The sequence below is a fragment of the Eschrichtius robustus genome, chromosome 12 (genome assembly GCF_028021215.1).
Source record: "Eschrichtius robustus isolate mEscRob2 chromosome 12, mEscRob2.pri, whole genome shotgun sequence".
Lineage (NCBI taxonomy): Eukaryota > Metazoa > Chordata > Mammalia > Artiodactyla > Eschrichtiidae > Eschrichtius > Eschrichtius robustus.
This window is the reverse complement of record NC_090835.1, coordinates 100,967,069-100,988,816: the sequence shown is the minus strand read 5'-3', so window position 1 is coordinate 100,988,816 and position 21,748 is coordinate 100,967,069. Positions and strand designations below refer to the sequence as shown.

At 49.9% G+C, this 21,748-nt stretch overlaps 1 protein-coding gene across 3 annotated transcripts; it reads right to left on the bottom strand.

Moving 5' to 3' along the window:
- Positions 1-740: 740 nt before the first annotated feature.
- On the bottom strand, positions 741-19,585 carry TFAP2A (transcription factor AP-2 alpha). Of its 3 annotated transcripts, none has more exons than XM_068557211.1 (7): positions 18,996-19,585; positions 13,929-14,363; positions 10,754-10,805; positions 8,442-8,673; positions 6,462-6,580; positions 4,412-4,553; positions 741-2,511 (listed from the first exon to the last, which is right to left on the bottom strand). In XM_068557211.1, exons 1-7 carry the CDS (start codon positions 19,044-19,046, stop codon positions 2,223-2,225), a joined length of 1,320 nt encoding a protein of 439 aa, XP_068413312.1. In that variant the 5' UTR covers positions 19,047-19,585; the 3' UTR covers positions 741-2,222. The 3 variants fall into 3 exon arrangements, with proteins under 3 accessions (XP_068413312.1, XP_068413310.1, XP_068413313.1); XM_068557209.1 differs by lacking the exon at positions 18,996-19,585 and adding an exon at positions 16,647-16,921; XM_068557212.1 differs by lacking the exon at positions 18,996-19,585 and adding an exon at positions 15,623-15,735.
- Positions 19,586-21,748: the final 2,163 nt, after the last annotated feature.

Genomic DNA, 21,748 nt, shown 5'->3' with positions numbered 1-21,748 from the left:
CAAGAGCTACTAAGAACAGCACAGTAATGAATTCATCTCTAAATGAAATATTAAAATAAATGGGAGACGATGTGCCCTCTCTGTCCCTGCTCCATGTACATTTCTGCCACTCTTCCCAGAAAACTAGAGCTAGTTTTCGCTCACTTGCATGGCTTAGCCACTGAGAAGCCAGAGCAAGTAAGTGAATTTTGAAGTGGGTATTTCCTTTGTGTTAATGAACTAACAGTTCAAATTTCAGTTATCCTCCAAGACAGATCCCAAAGTAGCTATGGAGGGTGAGAGAGAGGTTCTTCTGCCTGCTCTCCATCTTCCTTGTCATTCTTAATGTGTGGCTCTGAAGGTTTTATATTTTGGTTTTCAAAACACAAATGAAAACCTAAAGGATCAACATAAATAAAACTTTATTTTTAATAATAAAATTAATGTTTCTAGTAAGGAAAAGATAGTATGTCATTCCTTTAGCAGTACAAACAATCTTTTATCCAAAAGAATACATTGGGTTTTATTGTGTCATTTGTCTGAATACAGACTCAGTGGAATATCTAAATGATACCCTGCTCTGAACTCCAAGTTGAAAGTAAGTTTTTATTATACTTGAGGGAAACAATGGGTTCAGCTGCTTATTGCAAGGAGCAATTGCCAAGGGAGAGTTAAACTCAATTACTGTAACCATACTGAATAAAAAATACTGCCAAGAACAAAAATACGCCTGGGTAAAGACAGCCACTGAATAAAAAAAATCGACATAAAGCGTATCAAATATTTATTTATCTGGGCAACAAAGGACCATGATACATTGACAGGCATGGAAACTACTGCCAGCACAACTCAGTACAATACAGCTAGAACTGCTTCCAAAATGGCCAGTGAAAATACAGAATACCAGGTGGTCCCAAATGTTTGAAGTTCTTTGAACAAAAAGAGGAGGGGGGGAAATCCCTAACCCTTGGTTTAAAGACAATACTCATTTATTGCTCAAATGATGCTTTTAAGGGAGGACAGTGGAATAAAATAAACTTTTTTTTTTCTCCCCACAATACGTAGAACGGTTATCAAACCACTCAAGTTAAAAATCTTTCCAGGGTCCAATAGCACTTTTTTCTTTCAGTTCAATGAAAAGCTAAATGTAATACTAATTATTTGTAAAATTTTATTTTACTTTTTTTATTTGTTCAGCTGTTTCATTGTCATTTTTAACATGCTACAACAGGGCTAAATTCATGAATACCAGAGGAAAAAAAATCCCCCAAACCTTGGATTCCTAAATAAGTACCATGAACCACATGAAGAACTAATAGGGAAGATTCAAAACCCACTAAACAAGAGGTAAACGAGATCACCAGATAAATTAAAAAAAAAAAAAAGGCTTAAAACAGACTCACCATATTTACAATTCCCATTAAATTACACATAAATAAATATATACAGAGACGTGAACACTGATTCCCTTATAGAACTGTGAATCGTGTTGCCAGAGAGAGTTCAAGTTGGTCTCTTTACCTTGAAGAGGGAAAACTTCTAGAACTGAAGACAAGACATGGAACTTCGAGTATCTGTGTTCAAGTTTATTCACAATACTGATAAAAATGTCATTAGCCTTTTTTGCCTTTTTTTTTCTTTTTCTTTTTTTTTAGTATGGCTACAATCTGAAGTATGTAAGAGAAGGTGGTGATTCCGTCCCATGAAGCTCATATAATTTTTTTTTAATTTTTACGTTCTTTTTTCTAAAAAAAAAAAAGTTTTAAATTTTTTTTTGTTGTCATTGTTGATTTGTTAGTTTAAAAAAAAAAAAAGGTTCACAAACTCCGACAGAACTTTTCTTTGCTGGCTTCACGGCCTGTTCTGTTCTCTTAGGCTCCACACGAGGGCAAAGGGGAGTTGGTGCTGATGGAGGAAGTCGGGGCCGGGGCCTGAGACTGCGGGGTCGCCCCGCTCACAGTGGAGCGCCGTCCCCGGGACCCCGAGACTCCGGACCGAAGGCGGTGGCGGCAGCGGCGGCAGCAGCAGCAGCAGTAGCAGCAGTGGGGGGTTGCTGATCCCGGAGCTGTCACCTGCCGGTGGTGATCGGTGGGGGGCGATGGAGATGGAGATGGAGATGGAGATGATGCAGATGGAGATGATGGAGATGATGCAGATGGAGATGATGGAGATGGAGATGGAGTGGGTGGGCGCGCTGGGGCCGGGGAGGCGGCGCGGGCAGGGGGCGGGGCAGGAGGAGCGCCTCACTTTCTGTGTTTCTCCTCTTTGTCACTGCTTTTGGCGCTGCTGTCCGTGTGGCTGTTCGGGTTGTTGCTGAGGTACATTTTGTCCATGGCCTTGAGGGCCTCGGTGAGATAGTTCTGCAGGGCCGTGACCGCGGCGCACACCGCCGGGCTGCCGAAGCCGTGGGAGATGAGGTTGAAGTGAGTCAAGCAGCTCTGGATGCCGGGCTCCAGGATGGGGTTGGGCCTCGAGTTCCCCAGGGGAGATCGGTCCTGAGCCAGCAGGTCGGTGAACTCCTTGCATATCTGTCTGCAGCACAAGTGGAGCGGAGAGAGAGAGAGAGAGAGACATGAGGCTCGGCAGCTAGCAGCATCGGCAGCAAAGAGAAAACCTCGCTCCCTGCCGTTACCTCTGCCTGGATCACGCCGACACCTGACCTGACCCAAAGCCCCAGAGACAGACTGGGCGGGGAGGGGCGCATGTGGGGAGACCCAGCCACCTCTGAGTCCACCTGAACATCTCCTGCTCCTTAAACACGTCCACAAATGCCTCTCTCTTGTCTTTCTGTGTGTGTGTGTGTCTCTCTCACCTCTCAGCTGCACCAAACTTCTAACCCCCTCCTCTCTCGCTCACACCAAAAGCATCCTAGACGCAAGAAAGCATGTCACACGTTAGGAGAGAAACAAAGGTGAGTCAGAGGGGCAAGGAGTCAGAAACGCAAGCATCTCTTCCACAGCCAATAGCATGCACCCATCAGCTGTTCTGCTCAAAATACTATAGAGCCCCCTCTTCCCTAATCTTCTAGAGACTTCGGCAGCAGTTTGGGGGGATGAACTCTCCACTCATTCACCTTCAGATCAGGGTGGATGTGGACAAGAAAGGCAAAACTTTTCTTGGGATTATTTTGCCTTTAAAAATAAAAGTCACCAAAAAAAAAAAATGTTACTTGGGGATAATTCAGAGTGGTTTGCGGAAGAAGAAATAGACATTTCAATCACCCATTCCACCTCTTTTCCCACACACCAAAAAAAAATTGTCTAGGGAAATTGTGAATATGGGTGTGTTTAGGAAGCTAAGAGAAAAGTTGGAATACGGGCGATGTGGCCTGCACAGGGGAAGCTCAGTCTCTGAATCTGGGAAGCAAGGACTAGCTGGGCCTTCCTGAGGCAGCAGCAGCCTTTGGGTGGGGGGCTGTGAAGGCAGGATGGAGAATGGGGAGCACTGACAGACTACCTCCTCCAAGGCCAGCTGGTGTCCCCAGGCCAGAAACTGCCCTGCCTGAGGCCGCTGCCTCTGCCCTCTGGTTCCATGCCCTCCTGTGACATCGACTTTGATAATTAAGGGCTTCCAAACAAGCCTTTTAATTTCCAGAAAACATATCAAAACAGTCATTTTCTTTTCACACACCACCTGCAGAAGCCTATTCAGCCCAGGCACCGATGGGAATATAACTTGGGCCATTTGGAAACCTATTTGACATCTCGCCTGTAGGCTAGAACTTGTGGGGGGTGTGTGTATATGTGTGTGTGTGTGTGTGTGTGTGTGTGTGTGTACACAGCACTTTTGAGGAGGATGAGAAAGGAAGGCAAGAAATGGGAGAAGGAATTAGGGTTGAAACTAGGACAGCTTCTGGCTTGAACATTTTGCAGGCCACTGCTTAATCCTTGCCCTTGGAGAACATATTGATAAGAGACAAAAACTGATACAGGCAAGCCTGTCACTCCTTTAAGAACTTGGTTCTGAGAATTTGAAAAAGAATAGATACATGTATGTGTATAGCTGAATCACTTTGCTGTACACCTGAAACTATCACAACATTGTTAACCAACTATACTCCAATATAAAATAAAAAGTTAAAAAAAAAAAAGAACCTGATTCTGGTCTTTCGGACCAGAAAGAGTCGCAAATCCACACTCAGCTTCCATCAAATCCCTACTATACCCCACCCCCATACACATTAATTTTTTTTTTTTTAAATGAGAAGGTGGGGTGAAAGAGAGGGGAAAGAGGGAAATACGCACTCACAATCTTCCTTGTATTGCCCCTTTAAAATCAATTATGGTTTATTAGATTGTGTTGTAACTTCAATATTTACAACAGAGCTGATTAACACAAAAGGAAAAGAGGCCAAAAGTGAGAGCAAAAACGATTTTGATTTTTGTTTCTCTTGACAGTGAGACACAGAGACCCCGAAGAGGTAATGTCTTACTTTGTAGCCAGGAGCATGTTTTTTCTTGTCACTTGCTCATTGGGATCGGAATGTTGTCGGTTGAGAAATTCAGCTACTGCTTTGGCAGGAAATTCAGTTTCGCACACATACCCAAAGTCCCTGGCGAGGTGGACGGCCTCTCCTGGCAAGAGGTGAGAGGAGGGAGGCGAGGGCAAGAGAATGAAAAAAGTTGGGATCAAAACTGCCTCCCAACTCCCTTATTTTCTTAACCCAGATGTTGTAGGAAACACAAACTACTTGTTTTCCCATTTCAGGCATTTTCTTTCCTTCTCTGTAGGATCTGGCGGCTGCACTTCCCAGGGAAAATGGCCACTTAGCCTAGAAGGCCGAGACGATTGGAAAATGTAAAATCCCATCAACTCCCCTCCAGCCTCATCCCCCACCCCGATGACATTCCCCCACCGTCTCTTTTAAAATGTTTCTTGTATTCCAACCTCACACCTATCAACACATTCATAAATGATATTCATAATTACTCCTTGAGCTTTTCTGCAAGGGAACGACTAAGGGTTTACATTTTAACTTTATCGCATATAATTATCTGTTCATCCAAACCGATTAACCAAGAGGATTTGAGGGTCACTCCACTGAGTCTGCCTGTGTTGTTGATTTTCCAATCTTTGGTTTTAATTTCCTGAACCAGTTGGTTTTTACTGCAGGGCTTCCTGCCATTAGCTCCAGCTCCGGAAGAACGCATGCGCCAATTAGAGCATCAAAGCCCTCTCCGCTGAGCTTGTTTCCATAAAATGGAGCAGATCACAAACAATAACAGTTCTCCAGAAACTGCTTCCCTGCTACAGGACTCAACCCCAAAACCACGCACACTCTCACACTACCCCCAAAGCCGCTACTACCATTTTCTCTGCGTGTAATTGTTTCGGGGTCGGAACGGTGGGTTCCCAATGTACTGGTATTATTTTTAATATAATACTACTGTAGCTGAGTTTCTGGCACTGAACAATTGCTTATGACTTAACAGTCACATTAGTATCATTTTTGACACCATTAACAAATGGTTCATAGGGTTTCTCCTCTATTTTATGTTTTTAAATATTTTTAAAATTATTTACAAAGCTAGAACTTGAATTCGATTATACTATGTCTCCTCAAATACAAGATATAAATAAGATTAAGTGCCTTCTTTAAATATAAATGGTAGTTTTGAAATCTGCGCCATAACTTAAGTGCCTCTTTTTTTCCTGTTGGCATAAGACATTTCCAACGGAACACAAAGGAAAATGCAAAAGAACTATACATTCATTCCAACACACCCAAACTTAAGCCAATTTAGTATCGGACAAACTTAAGAGGGATCTAGAGGAAGTAGGGATGTGACTGTTGTGACTGGATTCTGATGTATCTAGAACAGCGAGTGAGGACAGGGTGAGCTTTTGTTTTGAGGGGTTTAGAAGCGAGTGTGTGTGTGTGTGTGTGTGTAAAAAGCTGACATGAGACACTTTCTGCAATGCTTATATTTCTTTTTTCTTTTCCTATCCAAATAACTCAAAGTCTAAAACTGCTCACTTTTCTTCCTCTCCAGTAGAGAAGCACAATTAAATGAGAGATAAGGGAGCATATGTTTGGAAAACAAAAACCTAAAAGAGCATATAACCCTGAGCTTTCAGGATGGTCTTAAATCAGGATGCAGGTCAAAGATTCCCAAATTAATTCAGGAAGTAATGGTCACGCATTTCTCAAACGCAGATGTCAGAATAGCTTAAGTGATTTACTGCTGAGCTCTATAAAGGAGACTGGAACTTGAAGAATATGCAGTTCTTAAGTTTTCACATTGTTTAGGTCAGAATGGGGCTAGGGAGGTGTAATTTTGTGGCAGAGGGGAAGAGGAAAGGAGGACAGGAATAAATGCAAGTAGTTTTTTGACACGAAAGAATTCCGTTCACTTCTGGCAATGTTTTCTGGAAAAATGAAACTGCCCAACTGACAAAATACAACCAAACATCTGGCCACTGAATATTAGCCATTTTCTCAGAAGAAACTTCCCTTCTCTTTAGCAAGGGAACTCACTTACCCTCCACTAGTGATGTGAGCAGGGTGACATTGGCAGCTTTACGCCTCCCTGCTGGCAGATTTAATCCTATTTTGTCCAGTTTTTCTCTTAAAGATCTTCCTCCATTTTTAGACTTCGCCCTGTTTCACAAATACATGTGAGAAAGGGATTTAGAAAACATTTGGTTGCTCTGCATCACACTGTAGTCATTTTGACAACTTCCTAAAATGTACTTTTAAAAATTTAGGATCCTGGCCCCGAGATATGTAAGGAAGGGAAACCTAGGAAGGAATGGTACAGAAAGAACATAGGCGATAAATGCTTGTTAAACTCTAAAGCACCCCCTGTATTCAGTTATTACTGAAACTATTGTGGCAGGTTGGAAGGTTCTGATCTCCCAACTCTCTAAAGAAGAACTACAAACAAATAAACACAGCTCTCTTCTCTAGGGTGTGAAGTACTTTTGAGTTCAACTGATGACTGTATATTTTCCCTGTTGTTACAATCGCACAAATCCCAATGGGGTCTTTAAATTGTCTTTGCAAGATCTGCTGTTAGGTTATTCAGAGTAACCAAAGTTATCATCACTCTTACGTTTCTTTCTCTGGCTTTAGCCCCAGTGGGAAGTTCATTTCACCAACTGTTTACATGCCATGTCACCAGCCTAACTGGAAAAGTCAAAAGTTGGTATCAGCCTTTAAAAATTTCCCTGATTTCAGAGAGGATGGAGGTGGTTCTAAATAGATGTCTAAATAGACTCCCATAATCAGAAAGTGGTTAAGATAAATTGTTTAAATAAAACAGCAAATTAATTAATTTCAGATTTTATTCCCTACTCAAGTGCTCTTTAATTGTGTGGATTAGATTATACTCCCCTAGGTAAACAGTCTCCAATATTGGGGATGGGGGAAGGGGGAGAAAAAGGCAGAGGGCGGATTCAGATCTGTGTCAATGAAAGATTACAAAGGGACAGCAAATGACCGTGAAGGAGGAAGGAAAGAGCGGAATAGCTGATGTTAAACTCTGTAGCCTTTGTATGGCATATACCCATCACAGCAGAACTCTGGGTCTATAAACAGATATATGAATAAATGTCAAAAGAATGAAGTTTTGGTCCACTTTCTCATTAAAAATTAAAAAGGAGAAAAAGTAGAAAATATTATCTGGGAAAGTTCAACTCAAGACCCACCACACACAACGCTGGGTGGAACCCTAGGAGCAAAAAAGCCCAGAGGAGGGACAAACCTGCCCTGAGGCAAGGTGCTTCACCTCGCCGACCCTTATAAAATCTCATCTACGAAATGAATCATTCCGACCTCGCGCGGGTGAGACGAGAATCCCTGGCCACATATGCAACATGCAATCGTCGGTAGCGACCACACATAATGCACGCAAACGTGCCTCGCACGTTGCCTGGTACACATAGGGACGCGGTACATCGGAACCATTAGTGCGAGAACCTCGGGCGGGAGGGTGTGCGTCTGGTGACCCGGGGGCGTGGCGCGGAGCCTCTAGAGAAAACCATTGTCTTCTACTTAAACCCTATTCAAGGGACGGCGGGCTGCAATCGGAGACCCTACATGGAGGTAAGGCAAAGTGAGGCGCCTGAGAGGAAGTTCTCCTAGGCTTGCAAGGTGTGCGCGAGGAGGGAAAAGGCGGGTGCGCGGCGCCCCACGGCTGCAGCGGCCGGGACTGAGCCCGCGGCGGAGCGAACTGCGCGTGCGCGCGGGGAGGGGGTGGGAGGAGGCAGAGGTCCCACTGAGCGCGCTGCGCCGGCCGACCCGGGCGCGCCCCCGGAACGACGGAGCGCGCGGGAACGCATCGGAGTGCGCAGGCGCCCGCCGCCTCACCCCGCCCCCAGTTCCCACCCACCGGGTTCTACGCTCTTTTCCCCGCCCCTTTCTTTTCCCGCGAAGGGAGGGTCCTGGCGCGAGGCCCGTCCGCGTCGCCGGCCCGGCGCAGGCGCAATGCTTGGCGGGCAGGGCCTTCCTCCGGCCTCACCTCCGCAGCACTCCGCCCAGCAGCGAAGCGTTGAGACACTCCGGCGGTGAGAGGCGCCGCTGTACTTCCGCCACCGTGACCTTGTACTTCGAGGTGGAGCTGAGGAGCGAGAGACGACCCGGAACTGAACAAAAGACTTCGTTGGGGTTCACGACGCCGCCGAAGAGGTTGTCCTTGTTGATGGGGATGGCGGAGACGGCGTTGCTGTTGGACTTGGACAGGGACACGGGGCCTGCGGAGACAGACGGGGAGGCCGCGTGTGGGCGCCGAGGATCCCTCCCGAGCCCTGCCCGACCCCGGCCCTCGTCCCGGCCCGGGCCGGCTCCCAGGCTTGCGCCGCAACCCCCGCTTTTCTTCCAGCCCTGAAAATTCCGTGGCTCCTTCCCCATCTCCTGCCCTAGTCCCTGCTCCATCCCGGTCCTGGGGATGGAGCCTGTGCCCCTCGGCGCGTCTCACCGGCGGCCGGGGGGCGGCCCAGCCCCGCCAGCCAGGCCTGTGCTTCTGCCTGGACCCTTGCCATTTAACCGCGGGGGTGCTGTCTAGAGATGGTGGTGAACTCGTGACCCTCTCGGCTCTCAGCATCCGAGGGAAGTGGCCCCCAGACGGGGTGCAGCGAAGGGGTGACGTTTGTAAACCGAGAGCAAGCTATGTAGGCTCGGGAGTTTTCGTGGGGCGAGGGGTTTAGCGTTGGGGAGAAACTGCTTCACAGACCTATAATTAAAATCAGCCGAGAGTTTAGATGGCTAAAGCGGCCTGTAAATGAGCATTTCATTCAAGGCACCAAGCCGGGAGGTGGTGGATTCTGTTGTCACACCCCATCCTTCTGATAAATAGGCCCTTTCCTATGTTTATCTGTGAAAAAGACTCGAGTTTTGGAAATCCATTCCAAGCCCCGTTTTGAACTGGGAGAAAGAAGGATAAACAGGCCTACCATGGAAAGCTAGCAATGTGTTCTTTTGATGAGCAAAGAGTTAATAGTCCTATGCTTAAGCGTCTTCTTTGGGAAGGGGGGAAGGGGAGGATATATTCTTGTTAGTTAAAATTATAAGCTCTTCATCGTTGGATCCACCATACTTAGAAAAAAATTCAAGGCCAGCAGAAAGTGTACTAACATGTTACATTTCTAACACCAATATAATTCAGATGCATTCATAACCATTTAAATACAGTATGCATTTGCATCTTAAAATTCCACATGGAGACATACATAATAATACATGTATGCATCATAATACATGTATACAGTACTCCTCCCTCTTGAATGGGGATATTTTAGACGTATAGGGAGGTGGGGGGGGGGCTCTAGGTTTTGGATAGATCACTTGTGACATTAATAGCTCTGGGGAGGCTAATAGAGACAATAGGAGTTAAACGAACTCTTGAGAGATTACTAATAAAAGAGCCAATTATCATGTCGACTTGGAAAGAGCATCTCTTAAGATTTATCCCTTGCACATCTAATTTGACATGACAAAGACTTCACAGATGCAAAAATGAAACTTTAAACTCGCTAACAATATACTGATTGGGGTTAGAAATGGGAACAGTTTTATATAGCATCGTCCTCTGGTGGTGCCTAGAATCCTGAAATGTAACATTGCCACCATAACAAAAAAAAAAAAAAGCTGCTGTGAATAGCATTTAATCCAGTAAACTTTATTTCTACTCACTAAACAACACAAATTACAAATCCATCCGAATCACTTGACACTTTTTTAAAACAATTTCTGCTGCAAACAATTATGCTAATAAACCTGACATCTTCAAAAAGCTAATTTTAACCAAAAGCCAAAATTTTGTTAACCTAATTCACAAAGTTTAAAAAACCCTTAAACAGCTAATGAGAAATTAAGAACATGAAAGATTTTTTCCCCCCTCTGCTAAGGAGTGCTATGTCTTTTTATCATCTGCTCCTATATTAATATTAAATTACTTGCACTGTTTTTAGCATTATACACTTCTTAACACTCATGGCCACTCACGCAATGGATTAACTGAACTGTTAAAACCGTTCCAAAATTGAAATGCCACTTCCAAATCTGTTCAACTATTACACATTTCATGTGTTTGTCCAGATATCATTAAACTAAATTAAATGTTCAAGTCATGAATCAGAACAAAGCTAGCCTGTTGCCATTACTAACATACTGAAAGCCGATCATTTAAGCATTGCTATTCTATGCCTATCTATTCGCTAATTCTGAGCCTTTAGGAAATCCTACTTGGAAAAAAATAAACACAGCTCTGCAAGTTCTTTTAAATAGCACTGTGCCTGTAAGGACATGCTTGGAATGCAGAAGGAAATGGCTTACCTTTCTTAATTACAGTTTGATCTGGGATGTTAATACCCGGGTCTTCTACATGCTGCAACAAAAGGATACACATGGATGTAAGTGTATAATCAAAACAAAAGGAAATGAATATTTCGTGCAAGATAGGGGGAGGGGAAGGTGTAGACTCAAAATTCCCCCCTCCCATCTAGTGACATTTATATATAAACATCTCATCTTGGCTTATTGGAATTGGGGGTTTTGCAGCTCAAGAGGTTTCACTGTACACCCACGGCCAATTTCTCGTTCCCCAGCAAATAATCCACATTTGAAGGAGCTGGGGGTGGGGAATAAAACTTTCTTTGGAAATTAAACCGAGTTTTGATCTTTCTCACAGTCAGTTCAACCTTTAAAAATACACCTAGCTTTAGTTTGGCGCCTCAGCGGCTTCAGACTTCAGCAATTCCAGTGTTCAGGCAGCAAAAGCCAGAGAAACACAATAGAAATGACAGGAGTAACGGGAGTACTGGAAACGTTTTAGGTGATGTGATAAAGAGCAAACGTGTATACACACCTTCACTTATGGATAAATGAAAATAATTTTAAAAGGACTACTGTCTAAATTGGATATCAGATAGGGATATGAAAATGATAAAAAGAAAAACAAACAAAAATCCTTTGAGGTTTTCCTGTGTCCGGTAGCAGATTTGGATTTGTTAGTGTGGGTTTCTTTCTTCCTTTTTTTTTTTTTTTTTTCCTACAGATGGATGGTTATACGTGTGTGCTAGAGTCAAAACGTGATTAGAAAGTAAAATGAAATCGTGTTTTCTAATGCAGAAACTGACAGGCAATATAATGTCTGCCTGTGTTTACAAATTAGCACCAGGGCTGCTGAGATAGAAGATTTCACAATCGTTACCAAACACAGGCATTACCATTTAAAAAAACTATTACTTCCTTCTCTAGTCTTTGTCCAACAATAATACTGATTCGAACATTTCCATTCTGTCTTGGATTTATGCTCCTGTTAATTGTGCCTGATCGCAATGATTCCGGGTGGATGGTACTAAGTTGCTTTATTACAGGTTTTATTACACTCAATGCTCTCATTTGTAACTTGCCTAAAGTGCTTCTGGATTTAAGTATAATTAAATTGAGAAATGTTCAGAAATGACTACTGCTGCAGTTCTTGTGTTTTAGCTATATGGGGAAATATGATCCCTTTATGCATGCACCCTAAACCCATAAAGTGAATGTAGTGTGGCATAATACTTTTATTTGTGTTATTTCTAGACCTTGTCCATACAGGGAAGACTGTTAAGTTTAAAACCCCACTGAGATATTAATGATTAAATAATTTTCACCATCGATTTGATTTTCTTAAATATCTGGCAGTCGTTCTTATTAAAGGTTAACTGTTGCAGCAATGGGAAAATTGAAAACAACCCTTTTCCTGACCCAAATTCCTTTGAAAGAATTTTTTTTCTTAAAAGGTGGGGGAGGGAGGGTGAAGAGCAGCAACTGGGTTTCCTTGTTTTTATTTGATCTTTTGATTAATTTCTCCTATAGGCCAATCTCACCACGAAGAGTGACTATACCGGTGTCAAGAATTCACACCAGCCACTTTGGAATTTTTGCAAAGTAGAGCAATTCTAATTCACAGTAGTTCCAAAAGCTCACAACGTTATTTTGCAATTCAAATATTTCCAAGGAGCAGACTAGGATAAGGATTCAGAGAACCTTTGGGAAGGGGAACTAAAATGATCACAACTTCCAGATTGGTTTTTTAATGGCCCTTTTCTCAGCTATTGCTCCTCTCATTTTACTTTCCAAGAAATGCACAGTTTAGTATCAGTTTCTAAAAACATGTATGAAAACACACACACACACACACACACACACACACACACACAATGCTTACTAAACCCCACATTGGATCAACTGCCTACTTTCCTGCTTTCCATGCTACGCTGCTAAACATAACCAACAAATTTCAGTGATTAACTAGGCCAAATGAGAGATATAATAAATTTTCTATTTTCCTATGTAACTTAAATAATGTTTTAAATTCACCAAGCAAGCAGGTAAGTTCATCTGACCATTTTCTTTGCAATCTAATGCAGTAATCATTAAACTGTCAACGGACATATTGCTGCAATATTTGATGCAGTAATTTGAAATAGCATTTTAGCAAAAATCACATCCAGATACATTTCCTCTCCAAAGAAAAGCAGCATTAACAGAGCCTTTACAGCTTTAATAAAATTATTGGCTTGCTCTAATTCCATTTCAGGAAGGTTGTGAGGAAACCATAAATATGTAGAATTGAAGCAAGAGATGCTGGTTTAAATTTAATTTCAGAAAGTATTTTCAAATTATCAGTAGCCTGGTTTGCATTGTAAACAGTAAATGCGCTAATACCATGCTTATTTAGAAATCATTTCAAACTGCATTTATTGATAACTGAATTAGAACTCAAAGAATGCATTGCCCGATAGTCTCAAAACATTCATTTAATATGGGGGTGTAGCGGGTTCTGAGAGGCGTTGGGAACCCAGTTAATGATTTATGAGGTCAGCATTTAGCACCCCTAGGAAGAGAAAAAGGCTGCATTTAATGTCCTCCTGCTCGGACTTGCTCCTTACTATTCTTTAATCAGGGTAGGGTATACACATAACTTTCAGATATCACTAGCACTCATAAAATCCGGTAAAAATAATTTTCCTAGTGTATCTTTCACACTTTCTTTTAAATGGCCAGGGCGTTTCAATGAGCCTTTTTGGTTGACTCTAACATGTTTTTCAGGACAGGGAGAAATCCCCACGACAGACACAGCGGTGGAATTAGATCCTCTCCCCGTCCAAACAGTTTACTGTCGTCGAGAGGGGAAGGTACCGTCAACGGTGACATTCGTCTAATTTCTCAACGGTGACATTCGTCTAATTTCTCAATGGTAATATGCAGGCATTGTTTGAAGGAGCTCCAGGAGCCATTGTTCTAGGGGCAGAACCCTCAAGTACAATTCTTTTCCATTTTTTTAAGGCGGCTGTCTCGGTGGGTCCTTAAAGTGTCCACCCGAAAAAACAAAAGGAGATTTCGAGAAAGTAAACGCCAGGGAGGAAAGCCCGGGCCCCCGGGCTGCACGTTCCGGGGGTTTTCTCGGGGGTGGGTGAGCAGGGTCTGCGTCTCCTCTCCCGCCGCCCGCGGGGCCTCTTACCGGAACGTCCTCGATGGCGTGAGGTAAGGAGTGGATCGGGAGGTCTCCGAGTCCTGAGCCGAGCCCATGGGGGCCGTGCAGGAGGTCTTCGTGCCGCCGGTAGTCCCTGCGGGGATCCAGGCCCGACAGCTGGTGGGGCAGCCCCCGGTGCGCGTGCAGGAGCCCAGACTCCTGGCTCTGCCTCTGGCCGGGCCAGCCCGGGTGCTGCGGCTGCGGCTGGGCGTGCAGTGGGTTCAGGCTGTAGGGGTCGTTGACGTGGGAGTAAGGGTCTTGCGACTGGGGGTAGATAGGCTGGTAGGGCGGGGGGAAGTAGGGGGGCTGGAAGTCGGCATTGGGGGTGTGGGACAGCGGCGGGGCGCTCGTGTAGGGAGATTGACCTACAGTGCCCAGCTGGGGCAACCGTGCCGTCCCGTTGCTGGTGCCGTCGTGACGGTCCTGGAAGAGAGCGAGGGCAAGGGCAGAGAACAAGAAATCAGGCGTCGAGTTACAGCTGCCACACTGAGTGCACGGCTCAGGGCTGCGTGGGAAACGGCCTGTCCCCGTCCGCAGGCCCCGCGAGAAAGGAGCCCTAGGCGGTTCTTTTCAGCAAATACTCCGGGAGTGAAAAGGGCCCTGCCCCAAACGCAGGGACCTCGACTGTGCCAGTGAGGGGGCACAAGAGACTCTCCCTTAGGCGTTTCTTTCAAAGGGGGGAAAAGGCGAAAAAGGGCGTCCCGGAACACAGCCCGTTAAGCTGTGGAGTGAAGCCTCCCTTACGCAAAATTAAAATTCCTACTAAATATTAAACAGCAGAAGCGGCCTTTTCTCTGTCCCTGCATTTGAACCTGCCTGCCACTGCGTTATTGTTTACCCTGTTCCATTTAAGTGGAGGAAAACAGTCATACCCATTCAAAGGCTATTACCATTTCATGACTATTTAAATAGAAGCATATTTCGTAGAGGGCTGTAAGGAAAGCCCACGTTCAAGTTACCAGCTTAAAGAAGGTCTTAACTGCGGGATGGGGGTCTGTCTTACGGCTTCCTCAGTTAGGAGCCTTTTTCTGGACAGGGTGGATTTGTGATAGAGACGGGGAGAGAGGGATGTCAAGCCAAGATTTCAAATGGAAAGATCCAGCCTTGTCTTGGGTTTCAAATGGAAAGATCCAGCCTTGTCTTGGGTTTAAAAGAGAGAGGTGCACCCCGGGGCGGAGGCCCCCGCCCCTTCCACCCCAGCCCCAAAGGGCAGAAGAAACGCCTGACTTGGGTTCCTCTATTGCAATTCGCTTGCAAAACAAGCGAACAGAGTTGATTGCAGGCAATGCGAGCCCTCGGAGGTTCAGCCCCGGACCCCGAGGGGAAGAAGGGGCACACCGGGCAGCATTTTTCCTGTAGCCGGATTAAGCATCAAATGTTGAGAACATCTCGGGAACACGTGAAGAGGCGAGGAAATAAAGACGAACGTGGCAAGAAACACGCCTTGGGAAGTAGCGGCGAGGTAGGGCTGCGCGCCGGGAGAGGTCGAGCGGGGGATGGGGGGTACCGCATTCGGCTGAAGGATGGAAGAGAGGGAGAGATACGAGGAGCGAGGGCAATGCAAACGGAAAGGGGGTGCCCTGAAGGAAAGCCGGGCTAGGAGGACGGGCCGCTCCGCAGCCCCAGGTTTTCCAGAGTAAAATTCCTAAGGAAACAGGGATGGGGGTGGGGATGGGACTCACCATAGCTGAAAAACTGTGAACTAACATCTGCGAAGAGTCTGGGGTAACGAGTCAGGGTGGAAAACAACAAGCAAGCCCGGAGAGCCCGGCTGCCCCGCTGCCCGAGCGCGCCCCACACAAAAGGCGCCGAGAACCCCGCGCCACCAGGGACTCCGGTCACGGCGCCGCCGCTCCCCCGAGCGCTGGAGCCCCGCTCTGGTCCATCCGAACTTGAACCACCGATTCGAGCGGCGCCTTCAGCTGGTCGAACCCACGGTCTCTATCCTGCCGTGAGCGGGTAGGATTCAAAGTTCCTTAAAAAATGAAAAACCCCAAAAAGGCAAAAAGCAAGAAGTGTGTGTGTCTGTGTCTGTGTGTGTGTGCGCGCGCGCGCGCGTGTTCCTTAATCCGTGTCTCCCCCTCTTTTCTTAGCGGCGGCTTCGCTTGAGCTTCTAATAACCGCGCTGGGCAGCGTTCCTGGAGCCTGCTAATAGCAGATATTCATGACTATTAATATTACACGAATACTTAATAAGGGAAGAATGCCTGGAAATCGAGCGTGAAGCGGAGAGGCAACTCGCGCCGGAGCCGGCTCTCAATGCAGTCCATTGACGGGAGCCTCAGTGTAGCAAATCGGAGGAGGGGAGAGGGAGCGCGAGAGACAAAAAGCGGGCGAGAGAGGGAGCGGGCGAGCGCGCGGGGGGCCGCGGCGCGGCGGCTGGCGAATCACAGGGAAGGGGCAACATTTTAAAAGGTTGCAGGGCAAGCAAAAGTGAAAGAGAAAGAGGGAGAGAGGGAGACCGAGGGCGAGCGCGCAGAGAGGGAGAATGTGTCTGCGTGCGTGTGTGAGAAAGAAAGTGTGGGCGCGAGAGAGGAGCACGGAGTGGGGAGAGGGGAGGGCGGGAAGGAGGGAGAGCCCGAGAGGAGGAAGGGAGGGGGGAGGGGGAGGGGACCGAGCCGGCGCGCACGGAGGGGGAGGCCGCGGGGGAGGGGGAGGGGAGAGGAAGCGAGCGAGGACAATCAGACCTAAAAGGCTGGGGCAGACCTCGGGATGCCGCGGGGGCCGCGCGTCGCGGCCGGGAGCTGCCGGGGACCGCGTCCGGGCGTTCGTCTGGCTCTCGGCGCCCGAGCTGCTTCCCGGGCGCCTCCGGCCGCGGGCTTCTCCGCTCCGCAGCCGGGCCTGGGGCTCGGGATTCGGCCGCCCGCCCCCGCGCCGCTCCTCCATGGCCCTGCACCCCGCCCGGGCCCGACCCTCGCCCGGGCCGCCGCTCGGGCTTCCCGCGGACTCCCGGGGCTGGACACTTCGCGGCGGCGGGTGCCCTGCCCTCGGCTCTCCGGGGCCGGGGCTCGCGGAGGGGGAGCCGGGACGCCGCCCGGGGCGCGCAGAGGCGCGAAGCGGCCCAGCCCGGGCGCCGCTGGCACCGGCTCCCGGCTCCCGGCGCAAACCCGTCTGACTGGCTGGGCCACTCCCGCCCGACGCCCCCCGCCCCCCCGGATGACACGGCTCGCTCTCCCCCAGCCGCCGCTGCCAGTCTGCCCGCCGGGGTGTCGGAACAAGCGGCACCTCGCCTCCTGCGTGTCCCTGCAGAGCCCGACATAATTAGACGGCCCCAAGCCGGCTCGGAAACCCGAAATCCCTGCTCAGGCGCTGGCCCACCGCAAAGTTGTTGAAACAGCCTTCGCTCTATTTATCCTCCTCTCCCTCCTCTCGCTTCTCATCTGTTTTTGTCTCACTCACACGCACATGCACACGCGGCCCCACAGGGTCCCTCTCCGGGGGTGCAAGTGCATCGCCTCCCACCTGGGTCCCACGGGCAGCTCGCGCCGCGCGGAGCTTCGGACCCCGCCTGCCGGGGGTTTCGGCCTCTGAGAAGGTGATTGCCCGAGCCCCGGGCCACAGCCCGGATGCGACAATCCACCCTAGGAGGCTTAGGGGCTCAGTGTCACCCCGACCAGCTCGCAAAGGGCCCCCCAGCCCTGAAAACAAAGCGACTGGCCCGACATGGAGTCTCTGCGCCCCGCACCGCGCACGACACGAGTCCCCAGATAAGCACCCGTCCCCTTGGGATGTCACCTCGTGCCCCGGGGGAGGGGGGGAGGGGAAAAAGGAGGACCCGGGAAAGGGGAAAGATTTAAAATAGTCTACAGAAAGGAGAGGAGGAAGGGGACGGGTGACACATCGTTCACATAGCCCAGGTTCTGATTTCAAGTGAAGACCCCGCCGCTGCGCCCACACAGACAGCTTGACATTCCCAGCTCCACATGCCAAAAAGAAAGAAAGAAAAGAGAGAAGAAAAAATAGCAAAAGCCGGGACTGCCACCTATTATTTACTTAGGTAATCTCTCCGGTCGCGGCCCCCTCCCCTCCCCCTCCCGTGACTCATCGGCTCTTTTTAGCGGGGAGTTGCAAGGGGGTTGGGACAGCGGCCGCCAGGCCCTTTCCCAGCGCCTCCCGCCGGCCGGCCGGTAGTCCTGGGGCTTCCCCGGCTGCCCCAAGAAGCCGAGCTCCGGGAATCGTGGCTTTTAAAATGGGCTCCAGTGCTGCGCGCTCTACCGGCCGGTCGGGCTCCCCGCACCGGAGGCTGTGGCCGCCCCGCCAGGATTCCCACGGTCACGCAGCCGAGTGCCCGGCGGATGTGTAGGGAGCCGGCGGCCAGCCGGCTCCGCGCGGTGCCGCCTCCCATCCCCACCCCAGGGCTGCGCCCACCAAGTAGCTCAGAGAGAGAAACTGCCTAGAACTTCCTGAATAACATAGTGTACCTGGAGGAGCCCCGCAGCAGTTTGGGAGTTGAGTGTCCCCAAACTGAACCCGCTCACTGGGAGGTGCAGCCCAGCTGAGAGCGAAATGTGCGGGGGGGGGGGGCCTTCTCCAAATTGAAAAGGGCCTTTTTAGAAAAGTCGGGTGGGGGGACGGCAGGAAGGAAGGAAGGAAAGAATGAATACATAAAAGAAGGAATATTAAAGATCAGAGACAAAGTTAAAGAGGGGAAAGGGTTTTCTCTTTCCTTTCTTTTCCTGGTGACTTGGGCCCTCAGAATCTCGTTGGAGAGACACGCAGAGTGCACGGACGCGTGCCCAATTGCCAGCAATTGCTTCAAAAACCCAGCTTGTCTCTCTTCGCTCTACTCTTAGGCACAGTCAAAAGCGGTCAGGAGGAAAAGGGGGGAAGTGGGACAGGGGCTCCGAAGGAGGGAAATGAAAGAAGGGAACGTCCTCGTCCTCCCTCTGCAGCTTCTCCCCTGCGCTCCTCGGGCGAATCGGAGAGGCGGGCGCTGCGCTGGGGAAAGTTTGTCCCACCCGCACCTCGCAGCTGGCTTCGAGGAGAGGAGGAGGAGCGGGAAGTACGGCTCCGAGCCTGCGGCCGCGAGGACGACTGAGCTAGCGCCGCGCTTACCTCGCAGTCCTCGTACTTGATATTATCCGTCAGTTTCCAAAGCATTTTCATGGATCGGCGTGAATGGATTTGCCCCCTCTCCGCCTCGCACCCAAGTGGAGCTACTCTCTGGGTAAGCGCAAAGTGCCGGCTGCGGGCGGTGAGCGCCGGAGGAGGAGGAGGAGGAGGAGGAGGAGGGCGAGGAGGAGGAGGAGGAGGGAGAGGAGGAGGAGGAGGAGGAGGAGGGCGAGGAGGAGGAGGCGAGAACGGAAAGAGCTCCCGTGCGCGCTCGGAGATCTCCCTCTAATGGTAGAAACTTTTCCCTTTTCCTGCTCTTTACCAACAGCCTAATCGCCTCATTAGCATATCAACAATAGTCCAATTGCTCGCCAGCACCACAATCTGCCGCCGGCCGCTCCGACCCAGGTATAAAGGCCTCTCCAAGCCGCAAACTTGCTCCTAGAGCGCGCTCCTGCTGGGGAGCCCACGAAATCTCCCTTGAGCCACGCCGCGCGCCCCTGCCCCGGCGCCCCCGCCCCCATGCCACTCTTCTCCTCTCTCCTCTCCTCTCCGTCTCCTCCTCGCCGGAGACGCCCCGGCAAAAGCCCGGCACTGCGCAGGGTCCGAGAGGCCGCGCCGGGGCCCGGCTTTCAGCACCTCTCCCTCATCCCTGCCTCCACCAGCGGCTCTGTCCTTTCGGCCCCGTCCAATCTTATTAGAAATTACTATCCCTTTCGCAATCAAATATAACCACCAAACGAAGACCGGCGAAGTCACATCAGGATTTTTGCCCAACAAGAGATCGCCTCCGCTCCCGGCAGCTGACACCTCCGGCCGCGGCGCCCTGGGAGTTTTACTGGCTTCGCGCTTCCCAGCCCACCCCACCCCCCAGGTTGGAGGTTTTGCCAGACGGCTTCAGTCGCTCGGCTGGGCTTTGGGATCCTTTAATTGCCGCATGTAAAATAAAAAGTGTACCCTGAAGAGGTTACTTGACAGCTCCAGGGGTTAAATGATTTTCCTCTCATTTGTATGAAGCTAGGGCCGACTGATAATTCAACGTGGTATTTGGGCTAAGGGCTTGCTGGGTGCAGTGTGGACAGGAATACGGAACTCCTATGGAGACTCACAGTCGCTTCTGGAGTTGAGCCGAAATACCGACATGTGTGCGCCGTGTCATGCATGCATCAAAATAAATCGCTGGGAACCAACCCTTCGCTGTGCTAATCTGCTCCAGTTTTCCCAAGATTCCCGTTTTTAATTAAAGCAGGGAGAGTTCCTTCATGATTTGGTGCTGTTACTAACGCGGGCGCTTTCGCGGCTCAGTGCCCGGCTGGCGCGGAACCCGGAGGCCCGGGAGCCACCCCGTCGTCCAGGTCCGCCAGCCCCGGCTCTCCCGCTCCACACGGGGGCCTGCTCGCCCCACCGGGGCTCTGTATTTTTTTCTTCTGTGAAACAGAGTTTTTTTTTTTTAAGGAAAGAGAGACCAAAAAAAGACGTGATGCGATCCTTGGAAATACAGAGTAATTAATTTCTCTGGCCGAGCTTCCTCGTTTGTCCTATGTCAAAACCTCCTTTCTCCCTCTCGAATACGGCAAATCCCCCAACAACAGTAGGTCTCGCCTCAGAGTTGCTCTAGGAACGACCCCTGTTGCCATCTGGGCCCGTTGCTTGCAAATCTCCCGGCCTCCCGGGTCTCACGGTGCGTCCTCGCCGCGAGGGTAAAGGCTGTCGCAAATGCGAGCGTTGCCTAACAGGTGGAAGGAAGGCGAGAGGAGGGGGACCCGCTCCCCACCCCAGCCGCCGAAGGGCAATTCTCCCTCCAGACGACCGCAGCCAATTCCCCAAGCCCGGCAGAGTAGGCCAGAAGCCCCCCCCCCAAAAAAAAAGTTAGGGAGAAGACCAGAGCCGGAAGGGGGGTAGAGAGCCGAAGGGGCTCCCTCCGACGCCCCGGGCGCTCCCCTGCACGCCCGGCCCCCACCGGCGCACGGCGGCACAGGCCCTTGGCTGAACCCAGCTCCGGGCTCGGCGCCGCGCTCCGCCCGCAAAATGGTCAACTTCCAGCGCGAGCGCCACGCACCCTGCGGGCTGGCCCGGGGCCGCCGCCCAACGTGGCGGCTGGAAGTCGGGGGATGGGCCGCCCGGGGGACAGACACCCTTCCAGCCGCGGCCGCAGCCCCAGAGCGCGATCTGTAGGCCAAAGCCTAGGCCCGGAAGCAGGGAATCTTACACCCCCAGACGTCGCCACAGTGTGCTTGGGGGAAACCTAGGTTTCGCTTTCTTTCTATCTGTGGGCTGGGGAAGGCATTTCAGGGCCTTCATCTTCTCCACCTTCCCCCCTTGCTGACCCGAGCCCCGCAGATCTCCGGCTCCACACCCGCTGGGGCTGCTAAACTGTTGTTGTTTTCCCGCCGAGGGCGCCTTTGAGGTGCAGATTGGGGCCTGCGGGCTCCGCGCCGCCGCCCGCGTTAGGAGCGCCGAAGAAAAGGCCCGAGCAAGCGCCCCGGTCGCCCCTGGAGCCAGCGGAGCCGCGGTAGTGTGTGAGCGTCATTACCACGACAAGTCGCTTCATTGCATGTCAATGCTCCGGCCTCGCCGGGACCCCAGGACAGCAGCGCCAGGCCTGGGGGCAGGGGTCGGGGGTCCAGGCCTGATATGGGGGCGTGGAGAGGGCGTTGGGAGAAGAGTGAGTATCTGTGTGAGAGACAGAGACACTGAGAGAGACAAAGAGACAACGAGGGAAGGAGAAGGACTCCATTTTCACCAGCTGTTACCAC